This window comes from Anneissia japonica, unplaced genomic scaffold (genome assembly GCF_011630105.1).
Source record: "Anneissia japonica isolate Jap-2015-1 unplaced genomic scaffold, ASM1163010v1 scaffold694_len1028156_cov167, whole genome shotgun sequence".
NCBI classification, from domain to species: domain Eukaryota; kingdom Metazoa; phylum Echinodermata; class Crinoidea; order Comatulida; family Comatulidae; genus Anneissia; species Anneissia japonica.
The window spans coordinates 130732-153244 of record NW_022727885.1 but is presented as its reverse complement, the minus strand read 5'-3'; the positions used below and the strand labels follow the sequence as shown (position 1 = coordinate 153244).

The 22513-nt window shown below is 36.9% G+C and overlaps 2 protein-coding genes and 1 long non-coding RNA gene across 4 annotated transcripts in view; 2 read left to right on the top strand and 1 right to left on the bottom strand.

The window, feature by feature from the left end:
* The window catches only part of LOC117113817, a 3708-nt gene extending 924 nt beyond the window's left edge, over positions 1–2784 (top strand). The window contains exons 2-4 of the mRNA XM_033257251.1: positions 761–832; positions 1833–1948; positions 2290–2784. Coding sequence (XP_033113142.1) covers positions 784–832; positions 1833–1948; positions 2290–2475 — 351 coding nt within the window. The 5' untranslated portion in view covers positions 761–783 and the 3' untranslated portion in view covers positions 2476–2784. The remainder of the gene's footprint in view (positions 1–760; positions 833–1832; positions 1949–2289) is intronic.
* Positions 2785–4383: 1599 nt separating this feature from the next.
* LOC117113832 (prefoldin subunit 4-like) lies at positions 4384–10622 on the top strand. Of its 2 annotated transcripts, none has more exons than XM_033257278.1 (4): positions 4384–4528; positions 6002–6112; positions 7307–7374; positions 7934–10622. In XM_033257278.1, the coding sequence occupies exons 1-4, from the start codon at positions 4496–4498 to the stop codon at positions 8133–8135; spliced, it is 414 nt and encodes a 137-aa protein (XP_033113169.1). In that variant the 5' UTR covers positions 4384–4495; the 3' UTR covers positions 8136–10622. The 2 variants fall into 2 exon arrangements, with proteins under 2 accessions (XP_033113169.1, XP_033113170.1); XM_033257279.1 differs by having other exon boundaries at positions 7307–7379; positions 7939–10622.
* A 5452-nt stretch (positions 10623–16074) lies between these two features.
* On the bottom strand, positions 16075–22260 carry LOC117113847. The gene is made up of 3 exons (XR_004446264.1): positions 21978–22260; positions 21382–21711; positions 16075–17348 (listed from the first exon to the last, which is right to left on the bottom strand). It is a non-coding gene; the product is annotated as an uncharacterized LOC117113847 (long non-coding RNA).
* Between the last annotated feature and the right edge of the window lie 253 nt (positions 22261–22513).

The window sequence follows — 22513 nt, the reverse complement described above, 5'->3', positions numbered from 1 at the left end:
TATATATATATATATATATATACACACACATTATATATAGGCTGAGCCTAAAGACCCTTTTTCAGAACCACAAAAGTGTCTCCTGAAAAGGCCCGAGTTGCCGTAGACCTGTCCTTAATTAAAAAGAAATAGTTTTTTCTTGATTCACTGCCAAAAAGGTGTCCCTTCCCTTCCCTTCATATAAGTGTCCCCTTACGGTGTAGGCCTACCTAGGCCAACCGTACAAAAAGAAGTGACTGGTGCTGTAAAGTTCAGACAGTCCTAGAAATGTAAGCCTACCTAATAGTACCTAGTAGCTACAGTAGGCAGATAATTAAAATGTGCTTTTAAAGTTATATTTGTGACTTTCTGATGCAATATTATTCCATAATTTGATACTTCTTTAGTTTATAAAGTTCTTTATTTAATGCAGGTGAGTGATTGTGGAGTGTAAAACAAATGTTATTGGCCAATATCATTGACGATATACAATAATATATTTATTAACTGTAGCTCATTTTCAAAAGTTTACAATACATAAACAATGATAAAATAAGATGTATTTTTAGATTATAGGCTTCATGTCGTTTCAGTTAACTCTATAGGTTCTGGTTAATATATATATATATATATATATTAATACTAATTCAATGTATTTTTAATACAACTACGTTAAATTTTGAAGTTTGGATTGAGAATGAGAGGTGAAATGTAGTAAATATACTGTTTAATACTGTAAATCATGTTAATCATTACTATTGTTTTTTATTTTAAATTTCAGATAAGTACATAAAAGAAGCAATAATGAAGTTTGCTGTGACAATATTAATGATTCTCCCTTTTCTTGCGTCTGGTAAGCTGGCTGATTTTACGTCTTGACGTATTAGCATGATCTGGTGTTATAAGGAATATGCAATCATGGAGGATAAACTAATTCCTCCATAGTGCAATATACCACCTAATATTGGCTAAACCATTCAAGCATGTTAAGTCAATAAAAGTATATTTTAATGCAACCAAATAGATTCTTGTCATTTGATTGGTGGATTTCATATCACGTGACATTGAATAACCCTATTTCGTCACTCATCATGAAAAGTTCCACCGTGCATTTTTACTTCATTCCTTGCAATTTCGCTACATCCGTTTTGCTCCATTGCACGGCGCCTAGGATACGATGACTTCAATCTTTTGATTGGCTAAAATGAGATTGTGTTATAAAACAAATAATTAATGGTTTTTATTCTAGCAATGGAAAAAATTTGTTCCGATTCTTTGAGAGACTGACTGTACCACTCAACGCGGCTCCACCTCGTCGAATGGAACAGTCAATCTTTCAACTGATGAAAATATTCTTACCATTGCACTCATAAACATTCATTATTTGTATAAAAGTACTATTATTATAAAATAATAAATTTGTTTACGATATAAATACATTAAGTTCAAACTTCATAGGAATCCATTAACTTTTTGACAAGTAGTATATATGTTACAAATTTAAAGAGTAATAATAAATAGAAGAAACATAGTTTAAATACCAGTACTCTACATATTGTACCAGTGATAACGAGTATGAGTTCACGACCTACGCTTTTGTACAAAGTTGCGTAGAGATTAAAGAAGATTTTTTGTTTGTTTGTGCCAACTGTGCTCGTTTTTGTAGTTATATTTAGAAGTTCAGTGGATCCTCCAATTCAAGTCCCCACTAATGTGGAACCCCAACACCACCCCAAGTGTTCATGTCCCGATGGTGGTCTCGAATTGGAGCCTGGTAAGCTGTATAGGATATTCTGACCTAGATATTAAATATTTTATAGTCTACATACATGTTTGCATTTTTTTTTTCTCAGCAAGTGGTCTCACGTGCTATGAATGCAACAGTATGGTTTCTACCGGCTGTGGAAATGGAGATTTTGACCCCGTGCAGGCTGCTGAGACTACTTGTGAAGGAGATGATGTTTGTCTGGTGAGTAAACGAATCGTTTAGGGGAGGGGACGAATCGAGTGACCGAGTGGTAAGGTAGTGATCACGCGCTGCTAATTACAGGCGCTGGTTCGAGCCGCTCCTAGCCCAGGTTTCGGTTGGTAGAATCATAGAGAAAATAGAAATATTTTCTTTCCTTCTTTTTTTCTTTCTTTCCCAAAGGGTGTCCCGGGTCTTCCAGAGCTGTGCACGCGTCTGGACGGTAAATAGGCGCAAACATTTTGTCCGACAAATTACTCAAATTAGTATATGATGACGCTGCGAGTTGTGGTTATTCTACCCTTTAGAAATTTTCAAAATGGATTTTTGTTTTTTTCTTTCAGAAAACGGTTGTTGGAGACCTTGTCGGGCGTATGTGCGGTCCTGGTATGAGCACTGGTGAATCGTGTTACACCTTTGCGGGCATAGAGACGTGTTATTGCTCAGGGGAATTATGCAATAATGCAGTGGGAAATAGTCTCGGATTTTTCTTTGCATTCATAAGCTTTCTGGTCGCCAAGTATCTGTAGTTTCGGGTACATTTTCACAAACAACCGATCTTTTTATATAGATCTGTGTTAGTACCGTATGTTATGACCATTTACTAAGCAATATTCTAAGGTAAAACGTATGTTTACCCAGCTTTTCCAAGAGTTTATTTACTAAGTCATGTAGGCCTAAATGGTCACCTTTCCTTTTATACAAAGTCATCAAACTCATGCACTGACCGTGCTTTTAAATTCCAGTTAACACATTTATATTTAAGAGTGTGTTCTATTTAATACATTGAAATCGTTTTGAAAGAAAAAAAATTATTCAGAAAAGATTCAAAGTGTCGTCATTATTATTATTATTATTATTAAAGTATTGTATTACAAGATGTTATTACTTTTACTGCAAACTGTTATTGAAGTACTGTATTGTATGTATTGTATAATTATTTTATTTATTTATTTATTAAAATTTGGCACATATAAAAAACATTCGACACAAATTATTATAAAAGAAAAAACAATAAAGTACAAAAAAGAGAGGTTAGCAATGTACATACAAAAAAAAATCGACACAAAATTATTAAAGAAGAAACAACAATGAAGTACAAAACGACAGATTAGCGGAGTACATTGGTTGAAAGTAGCTGCGGTACGCTGTGTGTCCAAATACATTTTAAACAGAGTATACACACTACTAGAAGTGGTTGGCGCATCGGTTGTGGCTTGGACTCCCAGCCTTGGGGAGTCCAAGCCACAACCGAACACCCTCGGGAGTTCGAAACTCTGGCTGTGCAAGTCGCTTGTGTCCTTGGGCAAGGCACTTTATCTACGGTTGTCTCTCTCCACCCAGGAGTGCAAGTGAACGAATATTATCTTACCTGGAGTGTCAGCATTCATAGAATCAAATTAGTTGGTTTAATTCATAAGCATAGAATATACAAAGGCAAACAAAAACAAGTTAAAATTACAAGGTTTGTCAACATTAAACTCACCACTGTTGAAGACCTGTCTCTTATACACATCTAGATGTGTATAAGAGACAGATATAAAACAGCTTCGCAGCATCCATAGGGAAAACTAAAACGGGGGTCGGGGTCCTCCCTGGGAAAATTTTGGTTTAGATGGCGATAAATGAGTTTTCCCGACTTCTGAAGTGTATTTTAATCAAAATTCAGGTAATTTTTTCTCATTCTTATTACAGTAAATATAGGCATGTGTATAGGCACCCTGACGTATAGACATAAGCCTAGCAACAAGATAACCTACAAGCAATGGTCTTCTCTGGTTGCTGCTCGGATCATACTAGGATTTCCCGGATGTCACAAGTAGTTTTTGTGATGATTATTATTATATGATGATATAAGCAATGATAGGTGGATAATGTGAGGTGCGAGCCGGCACCGAGCGAGGTTGGTAGGGGGGGGGGGAGGTAGCGGGTTGGAAGGAACGGTGGTTTTGGGAGAGGTGTCCCCCGGCCCATTCGAGTGTATTTGGAATTAGTAGACCGCGGCCAGACGCTCTTAGATAAGCTTGTTGGCCATCTGTCGATTGAGATTAGCAGGCTATTGCAGGCTTCTTGCAAACTCACATGAAAACGTGCTAAATGTGCACATTGTCGTGAAAAGAAAAAGTGAATTGAGAAGTAGACAAAATGTAAGAAGAGGAAAGTTGGAAAGATACCGTCCAGGGATGTCTCCTTTGTCCAGGATAAATATCCTCATTTTGAAATTGATGTAAGATGAAGATGTGAATCACTCCGCAGCTCTAATCATGCCAACCACAGTCTCAGGATTAGTTGATTATCGTTTGCTAAAAAGAATCAATCACAAGACTGTAACAAACCGACTAATATATAAGAAGCTACCGTACTCTGTCAGTAAACGATGACGCATCTCTCAATATATAAACGCATTAGCCTTTTGAAACGGAATGATTTTGCGTCAACGGACATTGAAACGCACACTTGGCCTTCAGGGTAGAAAACAGCACAGTGAGATCAAAATTGGAATTTAAATCTTTCAGCATTTTACTTGTTGTTGTTGTTTCCATTTGTGTAATGGCGAGTGCTCTTGCAATTTCACCTTCCACAGTGAGTTTGACTGTATAGGCCTATTCCAATTCTAGTAACCGTAAATGAGATTGCAAAAGCAAGTTAGTTAGCGTAGGGTAGGGCCCTTTTGGGCCTTGTTGGCTTGGTTGGTGAACAGTTCACTCACCGGTCCATGGCATGGTAAGGCCAGTACAAAAGCATATTTTCCTAGTCCCATCTTCCTACCGATAAGCCCGAGGCCTTGCGTAGTCTTGCGTTTCTTTGGTAAGGCCATAAAGATACCGTCACTGGTATTGTAGATAGGGCGCTAATGCACTGTAGTGCTCCACCCTAAGTCCTTAACAATGCATGCAACTCTCTAAATTATAAACCATCAATGCATGGATGAAAAATATTGGCATAAATTTTAGTTTTATTTTTATGTAAAAGGATAAAAAAATTGAGAAATAGAGTCTATTTGTCATAATAGATTACCATTTTCTCCACGACTTCTTTGTTACTAGGCAAATTAAGAGGTTGTAGAATGCTCTTGCTTTTGTGTATACTTTATACAGTCGAGTGTCAGAGGTAGGCAGTGTAATTGTTTCGTGAACCCGCCAAATTCTTACTTTCTTATTTATTTTTGTTATCTGGCCCACCAATGCCATGTATTCTCATGATAAGATATTTTAATTCATCCCACAATTAATAATAATTTAAGAAAAAAAACATTAATTAAGGCCCCATAAAAAAAATTATTAGTTTATCACCCTATCAAAGAATAAAAACTGATGAGGGAGGGAGGGCTTTTTGTTGTTTTTGTTTTTGTTTTTGTTTTTTTTGCTAACCCCGCCCCCATTTTACAAGTAAATCAAAGGTATATAAAAAGTCATAAGACTGGAGTCATTTATATTTTAAAAATATGTTTTTGTTTTACCAGTAAGGTAAACATATTTGCAAGAAATCCTAAGCTTTTCTAGTGAAAAAAGATAGAAAAAGGACCATTTGAAATAAAAATATTATGTTGATTGGGGCAAAAAAAAAAAAAAAAAAAATTAGATTTTTCCCAAAAGTGATGAGGGAGCGGGTGATAAACTAATATTTTTTTTTTTATGGGCCTAATCTGTTTTTACTAAAATGTTATTACTGTAGATAGTTTGTTTTGGCCATCATCAAGTCATGTGCCCAAATACAATATTTACTAAATTATTGTTTATTATTATTTTCTATAAGTTAATTTCATTTAAACCTAAAAGATTGCTGTAATGAAATTCATATTTTATAATTTAAAAAATGTTGTGTGGTTTTTCTACTATTTATTATGTGTAGGGACAAGAAGAAGGTGCTCAAGTAACATTTGATGATCAACAGAAATTTTTTTTTTTTCTTCTTTTAAGGCCAGGGCCTGTAGACCTCTGACAATGGTAGTGGAAGGCTATTTTTTCATTTAAACCTAAAAGATTGCTGTAATGAAATTCATATTTTATAATTTAAAAAATGTTGTGTGGTTTTTCTACTATTTATTATGTGTAGGGACAAGAAGAAGGTGCTCAAGTCACATTTGATGATCAACAGAAAATTAATAAATATGCTCGCAAAACCAGTAAGCTCACTGAACTCATGGAAGAAATAAATAACAAAAAGGTAAAATAATGTACAAACAGTCATGAATCATTGAATTGAAATTTAATTCTACTGTATTTTACGGCTTTGGAAGTTGAGAAGTTAGTCGTAAGAAACAATTAGGCCGAGGATATAACCTTTTTTTCTAAATCTGTGGTGTTAATTGGTGGAGCTGGCTTAACCCCAACTTTAAACTTCAGTCGTCTTGCTAACTTAATGCTCTACGGCATGTCAGAAGAATACTGTAAAACATTGAATTGAAGCCCAGTGGGTTTAATCTCGAGATAAAGCCCATCTCGAAAAGAAGCCCATGTTTTTCTTTTCAAGATAGCATAGACTTCTTTTCGAGATAGCACAGTACACTGTACATACAAGCTTGGTTTATACAGTAGTTTAGGTGATTTAATGCCAGTTAAATACACTCCATGATACAGATTGATGGTACAGTGACCCTATTTATTGTTTTATAGTACAAAATCACAAAATTTACAGCATTCATTTTTAAAAGAAGCCCCCACTCTTTACTTTGTAAAAGTAGTCTCGAAAAGAAACACATCTCGAAGAGAAGCCCATCCAAATTTCGCAAAAAAAGAGAAGCCCAGGGCTTCTATTCAAGGTTTTACGGTATCCATAGTGAACGATGTAATGTGCTGCAATGTTTAATATACCAAAAATAAACAACTGACTTTATATGGTATGATACAAGCCTTGACCAGACTATCAAATTTTATTTGACAAAGTGACATATCTAAATATGGTCATGATGACATCACAACATGACCATATATAGGCACATCATGACTATTATATGGCCATGCAATAGTTTTTTGTAAAAAAAAAATTGATAGTGTGGACAGAGCCTTAGGATTCATTAGATATGCAGTGGTAGGATCCAGTAAGGGGGACAGGGGGAGGGGAATGGGGGCATGTCCCCCCTCCCCAGTTTTGCCACTGAATTTTAAAATTTTCAATGCAAATCAGTGTTATGTGTTACTCACTTACCTATTCTGAGATTGTTGTGCCCCCCCCCCCATTATTAAAAAAAATTCTGGATCCACACCTGTGTATTCTGTGTAAAATTATTGAATTAAGAAAAATATAAAAAAAAACAAACCTAGCTGGCTTGAATTTGATGTGAAGATGTGATTTTAAGCATTTTTTTTGTATATGACCTAATTCATGACCTTATTTTTATCCATTTATCTTTTTAAATAGAAAGAACTTCAGAAATTGGAAGATGCAGCCGAAGATCTTCTGATGGTTGATGATGATGCTATTATCCCATATCCTTTATTGACTTCTACAAGCTCTAGCGCTTTTATATTACAGTAGGTATAAAAAAATAATAGTACAGTAATAAAAATAAAAATTGGTGTTGTCCAGGCCTGACTGGCAGCCTAGAACTAAATTTTTTTTTCCAATAGAGATTTGTGAAATGCTTGATAATCATTTAAAACTTTAACATAATATGATATATGTCGTCATTGTGTCATTTTTGTGTTTAGTGTAATTGTTGCTTTAATGTAGATTCCTTTAGCGGATAATCGCGTATAATGAATTCTAGTTACCGCTGTTATAAGTTGTCTGGAACAGTCATAGCAGTCACCAATGAGAACAGCAAGACCAACCCCCCCCCCAATGCCATTTCGTAATCGGAACTGCTCATGCCAGTATCCAAGGTCGATCGACATAAACCTATGTCGTGTGCATGTGTCGATAACCTTGATATGGGCATACGCAGTTCCACTACGAAATGGCCTGTGGTTAAGCATTTCTAACCAAAAATCTCAAATACAGTACCTGTAAATACTGTTTTAGATTCTTTCTTAACAAAGAGGTTACATATAAGATTGGTGAATCATTTCTTGGTCACACTGTTGAAGACACTCAGGCACTTGTGGAAACTGCAAAGGAGGTTGTACAGAAAGACATCGAGCAACTAGAAGAGGATGCACAACAAATCAGAAACACCCTCTCAGAACTGAAGGTGCAGCTTTACGCCAAATTTGGCAACAGCATAAATTTAGAGATGGATGACGCATAAGTGGACATAAATTTGCTGCAATGTACACTGTGTTTGCTTGGCTTAGTGACCAACAGCACGTCTGCCACCCTCACAAGAATTCTAAAATCTTAAAACATTTTTTGTGGATTCTTGTTTTGAAATTGATGGCTTGGCTCGGGGATCAAGAATGTGTATGCTGCCCTTACAAGGCTTCTTAATCTTAATTCGTTTTTTGTGGAAGCTTGATTCAATTCTTTCAACATGGTTGTGATGCACGAAAAAAACAAACAGCACATAATTTGCTTAAGCTGCAAATATAGATTTGCTTTCAGAATTTAATGGTAGACAAATAAATCTAAATCACATCAGTTGGTTAAGCAATAAATTAGGGTAAATTATTATACAGATATTGCCTGCTTAGAGGTGTAATATGACATTTAATCCCAGAGGGAATTATATTTTTACGAGGGAGTATATCTTCCCAAAGTGCGTAGCGCTGAGGGAAAATATAGTCCTGAGAGAACAATATAATTCCCAAGGGGATATCAAATGTTATTATTACACCGATTGAAAAGGCAATATCTGTTATATTACATAGCCAAAAATAGATGCAAATAATTAACTGAACACATTACTTTAAATATCAAGAAATTTTATTTAACTTTTACACAATATCTGTTCCATTTCATAGCCAAAATACTTCATATTACTTTCACTTTTTAAAAATGTTTCTGTAGTCCGTAGCGTAGCGATATCATTGAATTCACCATTTGCTCTCCTTACCTAAGTGTAGAATGACCGGAGAAACGCATTGAGCTCTGGTGCTGTGAAATTTTCAATGCAAGTAATTGATGATTCCTTGGCTTTACAATATTCACTGAGTGGTCCTACATTAATTGACGAATTCGCAACAAATTTTGTACTGTTAATCCTTTCCAATTCGTCTTTGTCAAGAGATTTAAACTTATTTGAAGTCGTCATTTTCGAAGCGCTAGGCTTACACCTTCACAATTCGTGATCATAATAGAAATTAATGGAATGGTACATAATATTCAAGGAAATACACCATTAAGTTTTGGCAGAAAAGGTCAAAGGACAAAATCAAGGTCATGGAATTTCGATTTTTTTTCATCCAGAGCATAAAAGAAAATAATGCAATGGCCCCATCATAGATGGCCTGACTTGTTCAATAGTCAGGCACAGGGAGGAAAATATCATGGATTTAACCACCACACGTACACGGCCTACGTATTCTTCGGTATTACCGAGCTTTCGAAATGGGCCATGCAGGGAGCTGCGACGGGGAATTCAGTCAACCATGAATGTCGTACTATGCACTTCCCATGTTAACATCAAAGCTGTTTCGATTTACAGGAAGACGCGCTCCCTCGTATCGTGTGATCAATTATGCAGACGCCCCCAGCAAGCACGTATTTATAAAACTCGCGTTGCCATAATCAACACAATCCCAAATCGCTTAAAGCCCGTTGTCAAATCCACACAACGAATGACTTCCCCATGTATTCGCATGCACAGTACGGTTTCACGCTTCACTGCCCATCGTAGAACGCCGCGTCGTCCAAATCGAAAGCTGCTTATTCATGCACTGGGCAAAGGTATGCACTCTATCATGGAGTGACTACTCTAGTTTATTTATTTTTAACCAAAAGCCAAACATACATATAATACTGTATGTGTGTGTGTTTTATACATGATACATAATATATAACTGTTCATTAAAACTAAAAACAGTGCTACGATTAAAGAACAATGATTTAAAGATCATAAATTATAGTACAGTAGTCGCTATGTATAGGGACAGAAAAGAAATAAATTGCTTCAATTTAGTGAATGTAACAAATATTATAATGCACTATATTTCCGTAGTAACCATTGAGATGGGAGCAGGTGCTTCCAAAAATGTGGTTTGTGCAATAATTATGCTGTAGATCAGCCTTAGGGTATTATTTACTACTTGAAGAATGGATTTCATATCTATCTACTGTGGTGTCAGAGATATAAGGCTTCATTGGGCCCTTTTACCCTGGTGGCTGGGGCTGCTTAGGCCTTAGTAGGTTGTAAGCCAAACTCCCTTACTACTCTACCATTCTTGAAGGCATATTTGTATGGTTTTTTTGTTTTTTTTTTAACACTCATTAAGAAGCTCCGATAGGCCAATTTCGGGGCCACGTTTTTTGAGGAAATATAATGCCGATTAAATTTTCGGGGTCCGTTTAAGGTTCAAATCAAACCATTCTTCAGTGTTAGCAGCCAATGAGGGCTCACAGGGGCTAAGACACTATGGTATAGCAAACCATACATTTAACTTGTGTTCTGAACTTGATAAGAGTTCATGGCAGAATTTGTTAATTTAATACATTTTGAGGAAAATCTATCGTACTGCAGGCCTACAAATATGGCAGAATTGACTTGTGTATAACTATCCACGGTATCTGTATTGTCTATTTGTGAATACAGATGTGATTAGAAAGCACAAAATAAAACCGTGCCGTTTGAGTGAAGCTATCATTTTTGTAAAATGTCTTATTGGCCTGCATTATGAAGTACAGTACTTCAAGCCAACAAGGGCTGATGAGACAATAATTTGTGTTATAAAATCTAGAAAATAATTCCAATTGAAGGAAATACATAACACACAAACAGTAATGATGATGGTGGTGATGATTACGACGACGACGATGATGATAAATATAAATAATTACAGTATAACAATAATGATAATGACAACAATAAAGAGCGCCGATATTATGGATGTAGGGGTGCGGCGCCCCTGCCTTAATCAGGGCCGGCGGAACGTTTTTCAAAGTGTGGGGGGGGGGGGCACTTATAAGATGAATGGGAATATGAATCATGCAGATCTGGAATCAAATCTAGGGGGTCCGGGGTCTTTCCCCGGGAAAATTTTGATTTGTAGATGGCGGGAAATGACTTTTCTCGACTTTTGAGCTAGGTGTCTAATGACTTTGTTCTTCAAAATTCAAGGTTTTCCCCTTCTTGAAAACGGTCAGGTAAACTTTCTCATTCTTATTACAGTAAATAGGCCTAATATGTGTGTAAAAATACATTAAAAAAATGAGTAGTTGCGTAGACCTACGTGTTCTTTTTTCAATGAATCGAAGCTCCAAAGAAAAGTGGGGGAGGGGGTTCCGGGAAAATTTGGATTCCTAGATGGCGGGAAATGAGCTTTTCTGACTTCTGAGGTGTCTTAATTACTTTCCCATTTTTAATTTTTTCCCATTGCTTTTACAGTAAATAGGCTTAATGTGTGTATACATACATAAAAAAAAATGAGTAGTTGCATACGATTTTTTCCCATGAATCGATAAATCCCAAAAAGAAAGAGGGTCTGGGAGATCTCCCCCGGGAAAATTTTGATTCCTAGAAGGCGGAAATTAGATTTCCCGACTTTAGAGGTGTCTTTTAATTACTTTGAAGTTCTTCAAAATTCAAGGTTTTCCCCTCTTTATTATTATAATGAATCAATGAACCCAAAGAGAAAAGAGAGGTTCAGGTTCTCCCCGGGAAAATGTTGATTTCTAAATGGTGGGAAAACAGCTTTCCCGATTTCTGAAGTATCTTTTAGCGATTTTAATTAAAGTTCTTCAAAATTCAAGGTTTTCCCCTCTTGAAAACGATCAGGTAATTTTTTCCTATTGTTTTTACAATAAATAGGCCTTATGTGGGTGTACATACATAAAAATAAAAATATGAGTAGTTGCATACGATTTTTTTCCATGAATCGATAAATCCCAATAAGACAGGGGAGTCCATGGGTTCTTTCCCGGGAAAACTTTTGATTCCCAGAAGGCGGAAAAATTAGTTTTCCCGACTTCTGAGGTGTCTTTCAATTACTTTTAAGTTCTTCAAAATTCAAGGTTCCCCCCTCTTGAAAGTGATTCAATGAATCAATGCACAAAAAGGAAAAAGGGGGTCCGGGTTCCCCCGGGAAAATTCGATGTCTAGATCGCGGGAAATGAGCTTTCCTGACTTCTGAAATGTCATTTATATATGACTTTTTAATTTCTTCAAAATTCAAGGTTTTCCCCTCTTGAAAACGGTCAGGTAAATTTTTCTCATTTTTTATTTTATGTGTGTATACACATAAACAAATGAGTGGTTGTATGCGTATTCTTTTTTCCATGAATCGATAAATTCCAACAAGAAATGGTGGTCCGGGGGAAAACTGTGATTCCTAGATGGCGGGAAATGAGCCTTTTCGACGTTTGAATTATGTTTTAATGACTTTTATGCTCTTCAAAATTCCGATTTTCTTAAGTGTAAAAAAAAATCGTCCTGAAAAGGTAGGTCTGAAATTCTTTTTTCCCCTTTTTTTTTTGGCCCAAGGGAGGGGTCAGGACCGATGACCCCCCTCCCCCAGACCGCCAATGTGAATTGCAAGAAAATGTCCAGCCCATCCTTCTCCTCCTTCTTCCCTCTTTCTTTTCTTGCATTTCTTTCCGATCATACAAAAATCTCCAGACATATATTTTTTGCCAAAAAGTGGGGGGGGGGGGGGCGGTTCCGCCGGCCATGTTAATTAACTGCTAGAACGTTCGACTCGCCTTATACATGAGCGAGGGTGCGTGTTGTGGTGGCGATTTAGCCAGCATTAGGCCTACATTAAGTAAGGTGGTTTGCGGCGAAGTCGTCGAAAGCAGGCGTATGTAGGGGCTAGGCCTACTCAGCGTTTTATTTAAATATAATTTGTAAATCATCGGGAACGTTTTTGCCCGAAACTGGTTACCAATCAAGAAAAATACCTACATCATCTTAACACACTCGGCGTACTTAGCTTGGTTTCCATACAATGGCTACTCTGTCAATTTCTACTTTTTTTTTTCTTTTTACTGCAACCGTTGCGCTGCGTTTCCTGAAGCACGGTTTCCATAGAATCGCTCACCCTATCGGCGACAGTCGCCGGGAAAGTGAACCTGGTTCAACTTTGCCGATTGCGTTGCAGACAAATCATGGTGCAATGCTTGCCCTGACGCAATCGGGAAGGAATCAGATTCCCCCACCCCTCAAAGCTTGTGATGCGTTTTTCTTTTTTTATTATACTGTGGTGAGTATGTCCTTATGTTTGACTTTTCTAAATTTTCCATGCGATGTAATATCCAAATGTAATTTGCTTTCGGACAATAAAATTTATCTTGTATCTTGTACGATGTATTGGTTTAACGTACAGTTATTTTATATTTTATGCACATGACATTTCAGCCGTTACACATTTAATCACTAATGTATGTTACATTGAAAAAGACTACTCATATTATGACCTTCTTAGTTCTTAGTTGCTTTGTATCATTCAGGCCTGTGAAATTACTGCTAGAATATTAAAAATCAAACATTTTAGCTTATTTAAGCTATTAAGGAAATGATAGGCCTAACTGCTACTTTAAAAACTTTTTATTCAATATATCCAGTATGCTTTAATTCACACTAAGTAAAAAACACTTACTCATTTTTGATATGGCCTTCGGCACAAAATTAACTTTCATTAACAATTAGTAGTCTGTACGTGTACGGACAACATTAAATCGTAACTACTCAAATATATTTAACTATTAATTATAAACGCTCTTAGTACATTTAATACGAATCAAGCCGGGGCCGCACTCACTTCGTCGCACGACGAATCCAACTACGCTCCCTGTGAGCGATAGACGACACGACGCCGTCTGCTGATTGTCAGTGGTGGCAGTCTGAACGGATCGTTGTTAGGAACGATGTGGTGTGCGCGCGTCGTGGCATTGCGTTCTTTAGAGTCGCTTCAGCCGACGATTTTCGGCACATAGTAGGCCTACACAGAGAGGTAGTTCTTGAGCCACCCTGAACGATTAAAGCGTAAATTTTGCTTGAGGATCACCTAGGGCTCCTGGTAGGGTCCAGGGAGCGAAGCCCCTGGAAGCAACGTATATTGAAAGCATTTTGCTGATTTTGTAGTGATTTTTTTTCTATTATACTGGTAACTGTACGGTAATGCTTTAATTTATGAACGTACAGATTTTTATGCCCATAAAATTTCTGTCGTTACAAATTTAGCCAAACTAATGTATGTTACATTATTTAACGAGACTACCTATATTAAATAAATGTGTGACCTTCTAGTTGCTTTGTGTCATTCAGGTCAGTGAAATTACTGCTAGAAGCTTAGGCCTATATTATTGAGGTAGCCTGTGCAGTGCTGTAGATATGCCTATCAGTAATAAAACCTGAAATAAAAAATTAAAAAAAAAAATTAAAATGACCATTATATAGCTTATTTAAAATGGATAAAATAAGCTACTAAGGTAAAGATAACTTTTACAAACGTTCAATTCAAGATCATGATATATTCAGTATGTTTTAATTCCCCCTCAGGTGACATACACTTACTATATTATATACATTTTTGATATAACCCTCGGCACAAAATTAACTTACAATAACAACATATTATGCTATACATGTACAGTACTAACATTTTAATCTTAACTACTAAAAAATAATTATCTTATAAACGGTCCTAGTACATTTAATACGAATAAAGCCGGGGCACTCACTTCTCAACGCACGACGAATTCAACTCTGCTCCCTGTGAGCGATAGACGACGCGACGCCGTCTGTTGATTGTCGGTGGGCAGTCTTTTAACGGTTTGTCATTATAAGCGATCAGCTGCACGTGCGTCGTGGCCGACTGTCGGGCGCATAGTACATAGAGAGGTAGTTCTTGAGCCACACTAACCGGTTTGTTTTATTGACACTACGATTTTGTTTATAGTGGCAAAAACACACGTAACTGTTAATTTTTTCAGAAGCACCCCAACCAACCAGGGGTGGCGCGCGGCGGCGATCTCCCCGACGAAAAAAGTGGGCATAGTCAGGCCATGCTCAAAATCTCTCGAAAGTGTTCCGGGGGGGGGGGGGCGAAGCCCCAAAAAATAGACATTGGAGTTTAAGGCTTATTTAATCGATTTTAAAATCTGGCTACTATGTAGAAAATACATGTACGTTTTATTTTTGGTTTGTTGGTGGTTTTTCACCCCGACGGGTTGGGGATGGGGGGCCCTGGCCTTATGTTTCCCACAGTGGCATCCACCGAAAACCATCTTCCTACTGCAGTGGTACAGGCCTACCAACCACTGCTTCAAAACCTCCTCAGCCCCAATTTCTTAACAATAGATTACCAAACTAACCAATTGTGTATATCTGCTTTCCACCAACCTATTTGGTTTTTGTGGTGCCCACCCTCCAAAGACTAGCTTCCAAAACGCAACGTGCACTCACTAACTGCTCTTTCTTCGCCTACACCTATCGACAGGTTTTGTTTCGGTGGCACTTTACCAAACCACATATTTTTCAGTTTATTATTAATTTATCAACAAACATACTCCATAAAATTAACATCGAGAACTAATAAAACAACGAAAAACAAACGTACACAGTATACAGAAAAAAAAGAAAAAGAAAAAGATAAACATTAAATAACACGTCTTTTAAAATCACTATTAACAAATTTAATAACAGGTAGAAGAATATCAAAATTAGGTGCACCAACTAAAAAAACAAACTTCTTAAAAGGATTTGAATTTATAAAAAATTGATGTTCCCCCACTTTTTTTTATTTAAACAACTCATTGCGAAAATCAGAAGATGAGAGGTAGGGTATGACGCCCCTTTTCATCCAACCACCCTCCCACTACATTTTGCAAAATGTATTAAAATGGTGGAAAAAATATTGCATTCACAGTTTCTGGCCGTGTTGAACTGTCATAGTCACAAATTTTCGTATCTTAGCCCCAACCATGTTGAGTTAATCGGAACCATGTTGAGGTAGTCGGGCCCCTTGACCTTCTGGTCCCCTCCAATTTAGAAAAGAATTTAAAAGAAGCAATGTAGGCCCAGAAAGCAGGGATCTACCACATCTGTCTCTTATACACATCTAGATGTGTATAAGAGACCTAAATTAAAAACAATTCAATGCAAATCAATGTTATGTGCTACTCACTTATCTATTCTGAGACTGTTGTGCCCCCCCCCCTTTGAAAAATTCTGGATCAGTCCCTGTTTGCTTCCGTAGGTACACGCTCACCAAAACGTTTCAGTACTTACCAACCAATGAAATAATAGGGCCTGAATTCGGTACGGTTTCTATAGTATCTAGGCCTACATATTTTCTTTTAAATGTTATTTTCGTGCACTATATAGAGCGAGTAGGTAATTCACCACTGTAAAAAATGATTTTAATTTTTCCAAAATTGGATGCCAAGCATCATGACCGGCAAACTTTTTAACTGACAAGCATCTTACCGGCGATCTACTGGTAATCATGTTAAAGGGCAATAATCATGTTAAAGGGCAATAATCATGTTAAAGGGCAATAATCATGTTAAAGGGCAATAATCTAACCGGTAATCACATTAACCGGCAAATATTAACGGAAATCATCTTAAGAGACAAGCACCTTAACCGGCAATCATCTTAACCTGAAAGCATCTTAATCGGTTACGTGACTAACGGCAATCATCTTATAAACCTAAAATAATCTTTAGTTGACAATCATCTTATCCAGCAATCATCTTAACGGCACGCCTAACCAGCATCAACTACCGGCAATCAACTTAATACACTTAACCGGCAAGCGTCTAAACTGGCAAACATCAAAACCGGCAATCAACTCGGCGGAATTAATCTTAACCGACAATCATGGTATTAACCGGCAATCGAGATTCGCCTTAACCAGCATCTGCGCTTTAACCGAAAAGACCCGTCAGGAATCATAATCATCTTAACTGACAAGAAGCCTGATTTCCTTTAAATCGCTACACGCTACTGCCGATAGCTATTGGTCAAGCTGAGTGGTTGGTCGAATCGGGAGCCTTCTCGATTGTGCGAGAGACGCTGTTATGCGATGTAACGATGATTTTTATGGAAACAAGGCTTTAACCGACAAGATTTTAAATTTCAGTATCACGGCTCCCTCTGATTATTCCTAAAACTGCACGGGTCAGAAGAAACGCGTGGTCCATTACATTTAAATCTTCCAGTAAAACGCGTTGCATAGACACGTACCATGGCACAATGAAACAGGCTGAAGTGTGACAATGATAGGCTTTAAATCTAAAACCTACACACCACTGACTGATAGGTTTTCAATTTTAGTGACCCGACTCGGTTAAGAGGTGTTGACCATCATGATTGCAATGATAACTGACAGGTAAACGGCATGCCATTCTTGGTCGAAGACGATGCCTAAAAAGAAAGATAGTATAAAATTATTTTTTGTTTCTTTGAATTTGTGCAGTGTTATATTCGTTTTCACCACCACCACTTGCGAATGTGGTGGTGCCAGGATTTTCCCGACGGGGAGCGACGACCGGGGGGGGGGGGGGGGGCGATGTCCCCGACTAGAGTGGGCGTGGTCGGGCGTCGCTCAAAATGTTTCGAAAGTGGTCCAGAGGTGAAAAATATGACAATTTTGGAGTTTCAAAGACTTATATCTTCGATTTTATACAGTAGATTTTTTCTACTAAATAGGCCTATGTAAAAAATACATATAATTTTTTTTTTCTGCCTGACGAATTGTGGCTTTAAACCCCGAAGGCGGGGGAGCGCCGACGCGGGTGGGGGAGGCCCCCCTACGCCCCCACTTGCGCCACCGCTGTATTCCACATGGAGATAAAATAAGAATACTAGAGCGCTAACTGAATGTATTCGATGTTCGATGTACGCAGAGCTGTGTTTGTGTACCATCCAAGATGGCTGCCATAGATTCAGCCAATCAAATTTCGCCTAAGCCCTATCATTTTCAATGGCGCCCTCAACTTACACAGAAAGTTCAGTACAGCTAGTTACCCGTATATTTGAAACTCGAGCGTTGCGGTGTATGTGTAATGTACACAATTTTAATTTTTTAAAATTTTTGAATAAGATGCTCTACTTGGCCTCTTTTTGGCTACGATAGTTTAATAATTTCTTATTATTAATACTAATTATCATTAATGAAATAATTAGTCAGTCAGAGGGCTTATTTATGGTAATAATATGTATAGTAAGCCTGAAGGTGGCGCTTTCTTTCGGCGGCCATCTTGGATGGTACACATACACAACTCTGCATTTCTTCGCCATCTTCTCAGAACTCTAGTTGTTTAATAGCTCTATGGTATTCCATCAACTCGGCTTGATAATAAACGACTAACAAATGAAAAATATAACAGTATTATGGTATCACGTCTATTTTACATTATTATATTTACTTTGAGTAATACCAATGTCATAGCGCCATTTTGAACATTGCAGTCAGCCAACTCCTTGTTGGCTGATTGAATAAACAGTACAATACGTTTTCTGATCAAAAGTAGCACTTTGAGATTATAGTTGTGAGTTTTATTAACACAGGATTTCATGTACACGGTACTTCTTAAGCTTACTCTATAGTACAACTCACCACAATATTCATAATAATTAGGACAGAATGGAGTATTTCGGTGTGAACCACAGCAAGGATAATCCACGAAGTCCGAAGACATGTTTCCAGTGGGGCCCTGGTGGCGAATTGGATATTACACCGAGAAACAATCCCCTATACGCTTTTCCGAATAGCATATTGCGTTCTTTAACGCGCACATGAGCCATATTGCCCACGGGACCAACGGCTTAAACGTTTCATCCGAAGGACTACGATATGCTATCGTAACTCGTATTTCAGTCCTCCAGCTGAAACACAAGAAGGACAGCGATGGGGAATTAAACCGGGGAATGTTACTGACGTTTAACATTTTTTCTCCATGAGCACAGTGGCGGATCAAAGTTACTAGGCGAATTTATTCGCGCGAATCGAAAGCGTCGTTCATGCGCATGAGCATTTACATTCCTGTCGGAGTTTTCCGCTTCATCGAAATCGGAAGTTCAAACTGTTTCTAATTTCTGCGAAGTGAAAAAAATGCGCAGCCAATCAGAGCTCAGGAAGCCAACTGACTCTTTCGATTCGCGCGAATATATTCGCTCAGTGGAAAACAGGCTAAAGCTCTGTCTACACTATCAAATTTTATGTGACAAAAAAATGTGATGTGCCCATATATGGGCATGATGACGTCATATCACATATCATCAAATTCTATCAAAAAAGTTGAACGTGTTCAACTCTATGTTCCATAAACTTTAATGTGATGCTTTTTTGATGAAATTTGATAGCGTATATAGAAAAAACTTTAAAGGCAGTATTTTGACAGATGATGAAGCGTCTAGACCACCTCAGCCCCACTATTGTTGGGGCTGAGATGCGAAATGTTCTTAATTTGGCCAGAAATGGCTCTCTAAGACAATTGCATTTGAATATATTATTCTTTTTTTTCTTCAGTGTTTAAATATAAGTTTAAACAATTTGGTGGGGGAGAGGAGGGGAGGCTAAGTACTTCTTAAATCCACCTATGGTAAATTTCGTGCTCATCAACACATTTCCTTTTTTTCTTTCAATATAAATCATATGTCATATAAGAATTTAAAAGAAGCAATGTAGGCCCAGAAAGCAGGGATCTACCACATCTAAGCCTACTGTAAATTATCATGTCACTACCGTAAAACATCGCGTAGAAATTCAATGCGCTTAATCTTGAGAAGCCCATCCTAAATTGAAGCCCCTCTTAAGTTTGCAAAAGTAGCCTAAAAAAAAGAAGACCATCTCGAAAAGACGCCCATGGGCTTCTTTTCAGACTGATACAACCATTGTCAATAACTCGATTTACTCTCTTGACAGGATTACTCAAGGAGCTGAGCGTTTTGTTTTTGTTTTTGTTTTTGTTTTTTTTTCGTTTTTTGCCGACCCGACTTCAATTTGTTACGTATCAATACTCGATACAGAGCCGGGTATCGAACCCTGGCCCTGGCGTGCAAGAGGCCGGCAGGAACCATACCAATTAGCCAAACCCTCAACTTCATATTCTATGATTTGATGAGCATGGTATAATGGCGATATAATAGTCACGTAACAAATATACTCAAGTTCTTATCGATATCATACGTGGTTGCTATAGTGATTCATTGCATTTGAGTCTTGTTGATCCGTTAAAGTCATTATGAAGATTATAGGATTTTAAATTGATGAATACTTTATCTCAGTGTAGAAATACTTTATTATCGCGAAGCAACTTGTAACGGCCATAAGTTTTTTTTTCATGGTAAGTATTTGATTTAATTAATTCTTATCTTCCTTAAAATGGAAGAAAAAATAAAAACATCGATATGAGCGTATTGATGGTGAATTCAATCATCATTTTGATGTTTTTAATGCAAAAGGACAGGTGGTTTGGTTTATCATACGGTGCTTAAAAAAGGTGGCTCTGTCAAAACAGACTCGCTCTCATTGGTTTCGGACTTTACTTGCCTTCATATTATGTGCACACGTGCGTGTGAAAAATATTAATATTACAACATCACAGTAATACATATAAACATTATTATTAATATTTATACAGCATAAAATCAAAACATTACACCGCACCATGTATCAAAAATTGTATTCAATTCATTTTCCATTAACCTGCTTTAAAAGCATCTTTGCTTTGTGTAATTATTATTAATGTTTATTTATATATATATCTATTTATTCAGTTATTTATTAATTTATTTACAGTAGCATATGTAATATTTTTTATCAAACAAGAGCGATCGCTTACCGGTCCGCGCGTTAAACAATGAGGTTACCTCTATGTATGCAATGTTTAACGCTTCATGTGTCTTTCAGACGAGGCTTTTTATTGACACTATTAAAACATGCTTAAATCATGGAGGAAATATCATCCATGCTTAAATACAGTAAACAGTGGCGTAAGTTATTATATTGGGTTTTCGGCAATGGTTCATAATAAAAAAAAATATATTTAAAAAATAAATAAATAAATTGTCTTATAATTGAAAAAAAAAAAGGTTTTCGGCAATAGTTCATAATAAAAAAAATATTTAAAAAATAAATAAGTAAATTGTCTTATAGGCCTAATTGAAAAAAAAAATGAAAATTGAATACTGTACCAATACGCGAATCGAAATCACGACCTTTGGTTTCCTTATTCCCTTAAAACTTACAAAAGAGCCCTGAACGTTTGTAGGAAATAACCTCTAGCCAATTTGTACAAAATTTCTTGCACGTCCGTTTAACACTCGGCGACACTGGACGCTTTTCAAGTTTGGTAATAACAACAAAAAACAACATCAGCAGCAGCAGCAGTGAGATTCTTGGGTGGAAAAACGTAGAAACAAATGAGCATAATACCAGTGCAAGCAAACTTACCGCCATTTACGGGAGTCGTACTTGGTGGGTTTACACGGCCAGGTGGGTTTAAGTTTATTGAATCCGGTCTGCCTCCATGGCAAGTATCACCTTCTGGGCACGAACTCGGTTTAACTTCTACCGGATGAATAAGCATGTTAAGGACAGTATTTACCTCCAGACTCGTTGCATTTGGCGACGTCATCAGAAGAGTTGGGCTAACGCGTGACGATGACCGCTTAATGTACTTGGATTTAGCCAACGGCCGATTAGCACTCTGTTCCTCGTATTGCTTAGGTTTAGGCCTACTCTTCTGTTTAAGTATACCTCTGTTCAAGAATCTAAATACGCCTGGAGAAAGAAAAGGACTAAAATTTGTATATAGGCATAGGCCTGGTATCACTGGTATTATAATAGATGTTGAGAAAAACCTAAGCAGTATATATACACACACATAGATAGGGCCTATTTATATTTATATATGACTATATGATGATAAATGATGTAGAATATAATCTAACTGATATGAAGATATATAATGATTGTGATTACGTTGACGATGACCTTTGACCTGTTTTCTTGTGAAGAAAAAATGGCTTCATATCCAATCATCTTACTCGATATTGGTAATGCGCACGGAAAAGATTCTGTTTTCTTGGCGATCGCTTTAAGTCGTCTGTGAGCAGCTGGTTGTGCTTGTGCCGATTTAGGTTGGGTTAACGACGGGGCGGATAAAAACACGTTCCGGTCCTCAGGCTCTCTTGGATTGTCAGAACCGACGACTAAGCCAATCACTGTAATAAAATACAAATATAATGAGGTACGCTACGAACCTATATCTCATTTAGATAAAACAGAATGGAACACAGATATAACGAGGAACGCAATGAACATCGACAAAAGAACAATATCTCATTTTTAGATAAAATAGAAACACAAATATATGAGGAACGCAATAAAAAAAAATAAAAAAATAAAAAAAATACCAGTACCAAAAGTACCAAGAAATGATCAAACATTAAAAATACATAACAAGAAATATCACATTGAAAAATTAAGTATATAAACATAATATAAATTAGAAAAAATAGAATGAAACACAAATGAGTAACGCAATAAAACTTAAAAAATACCAATACGTATTTAATTTAGA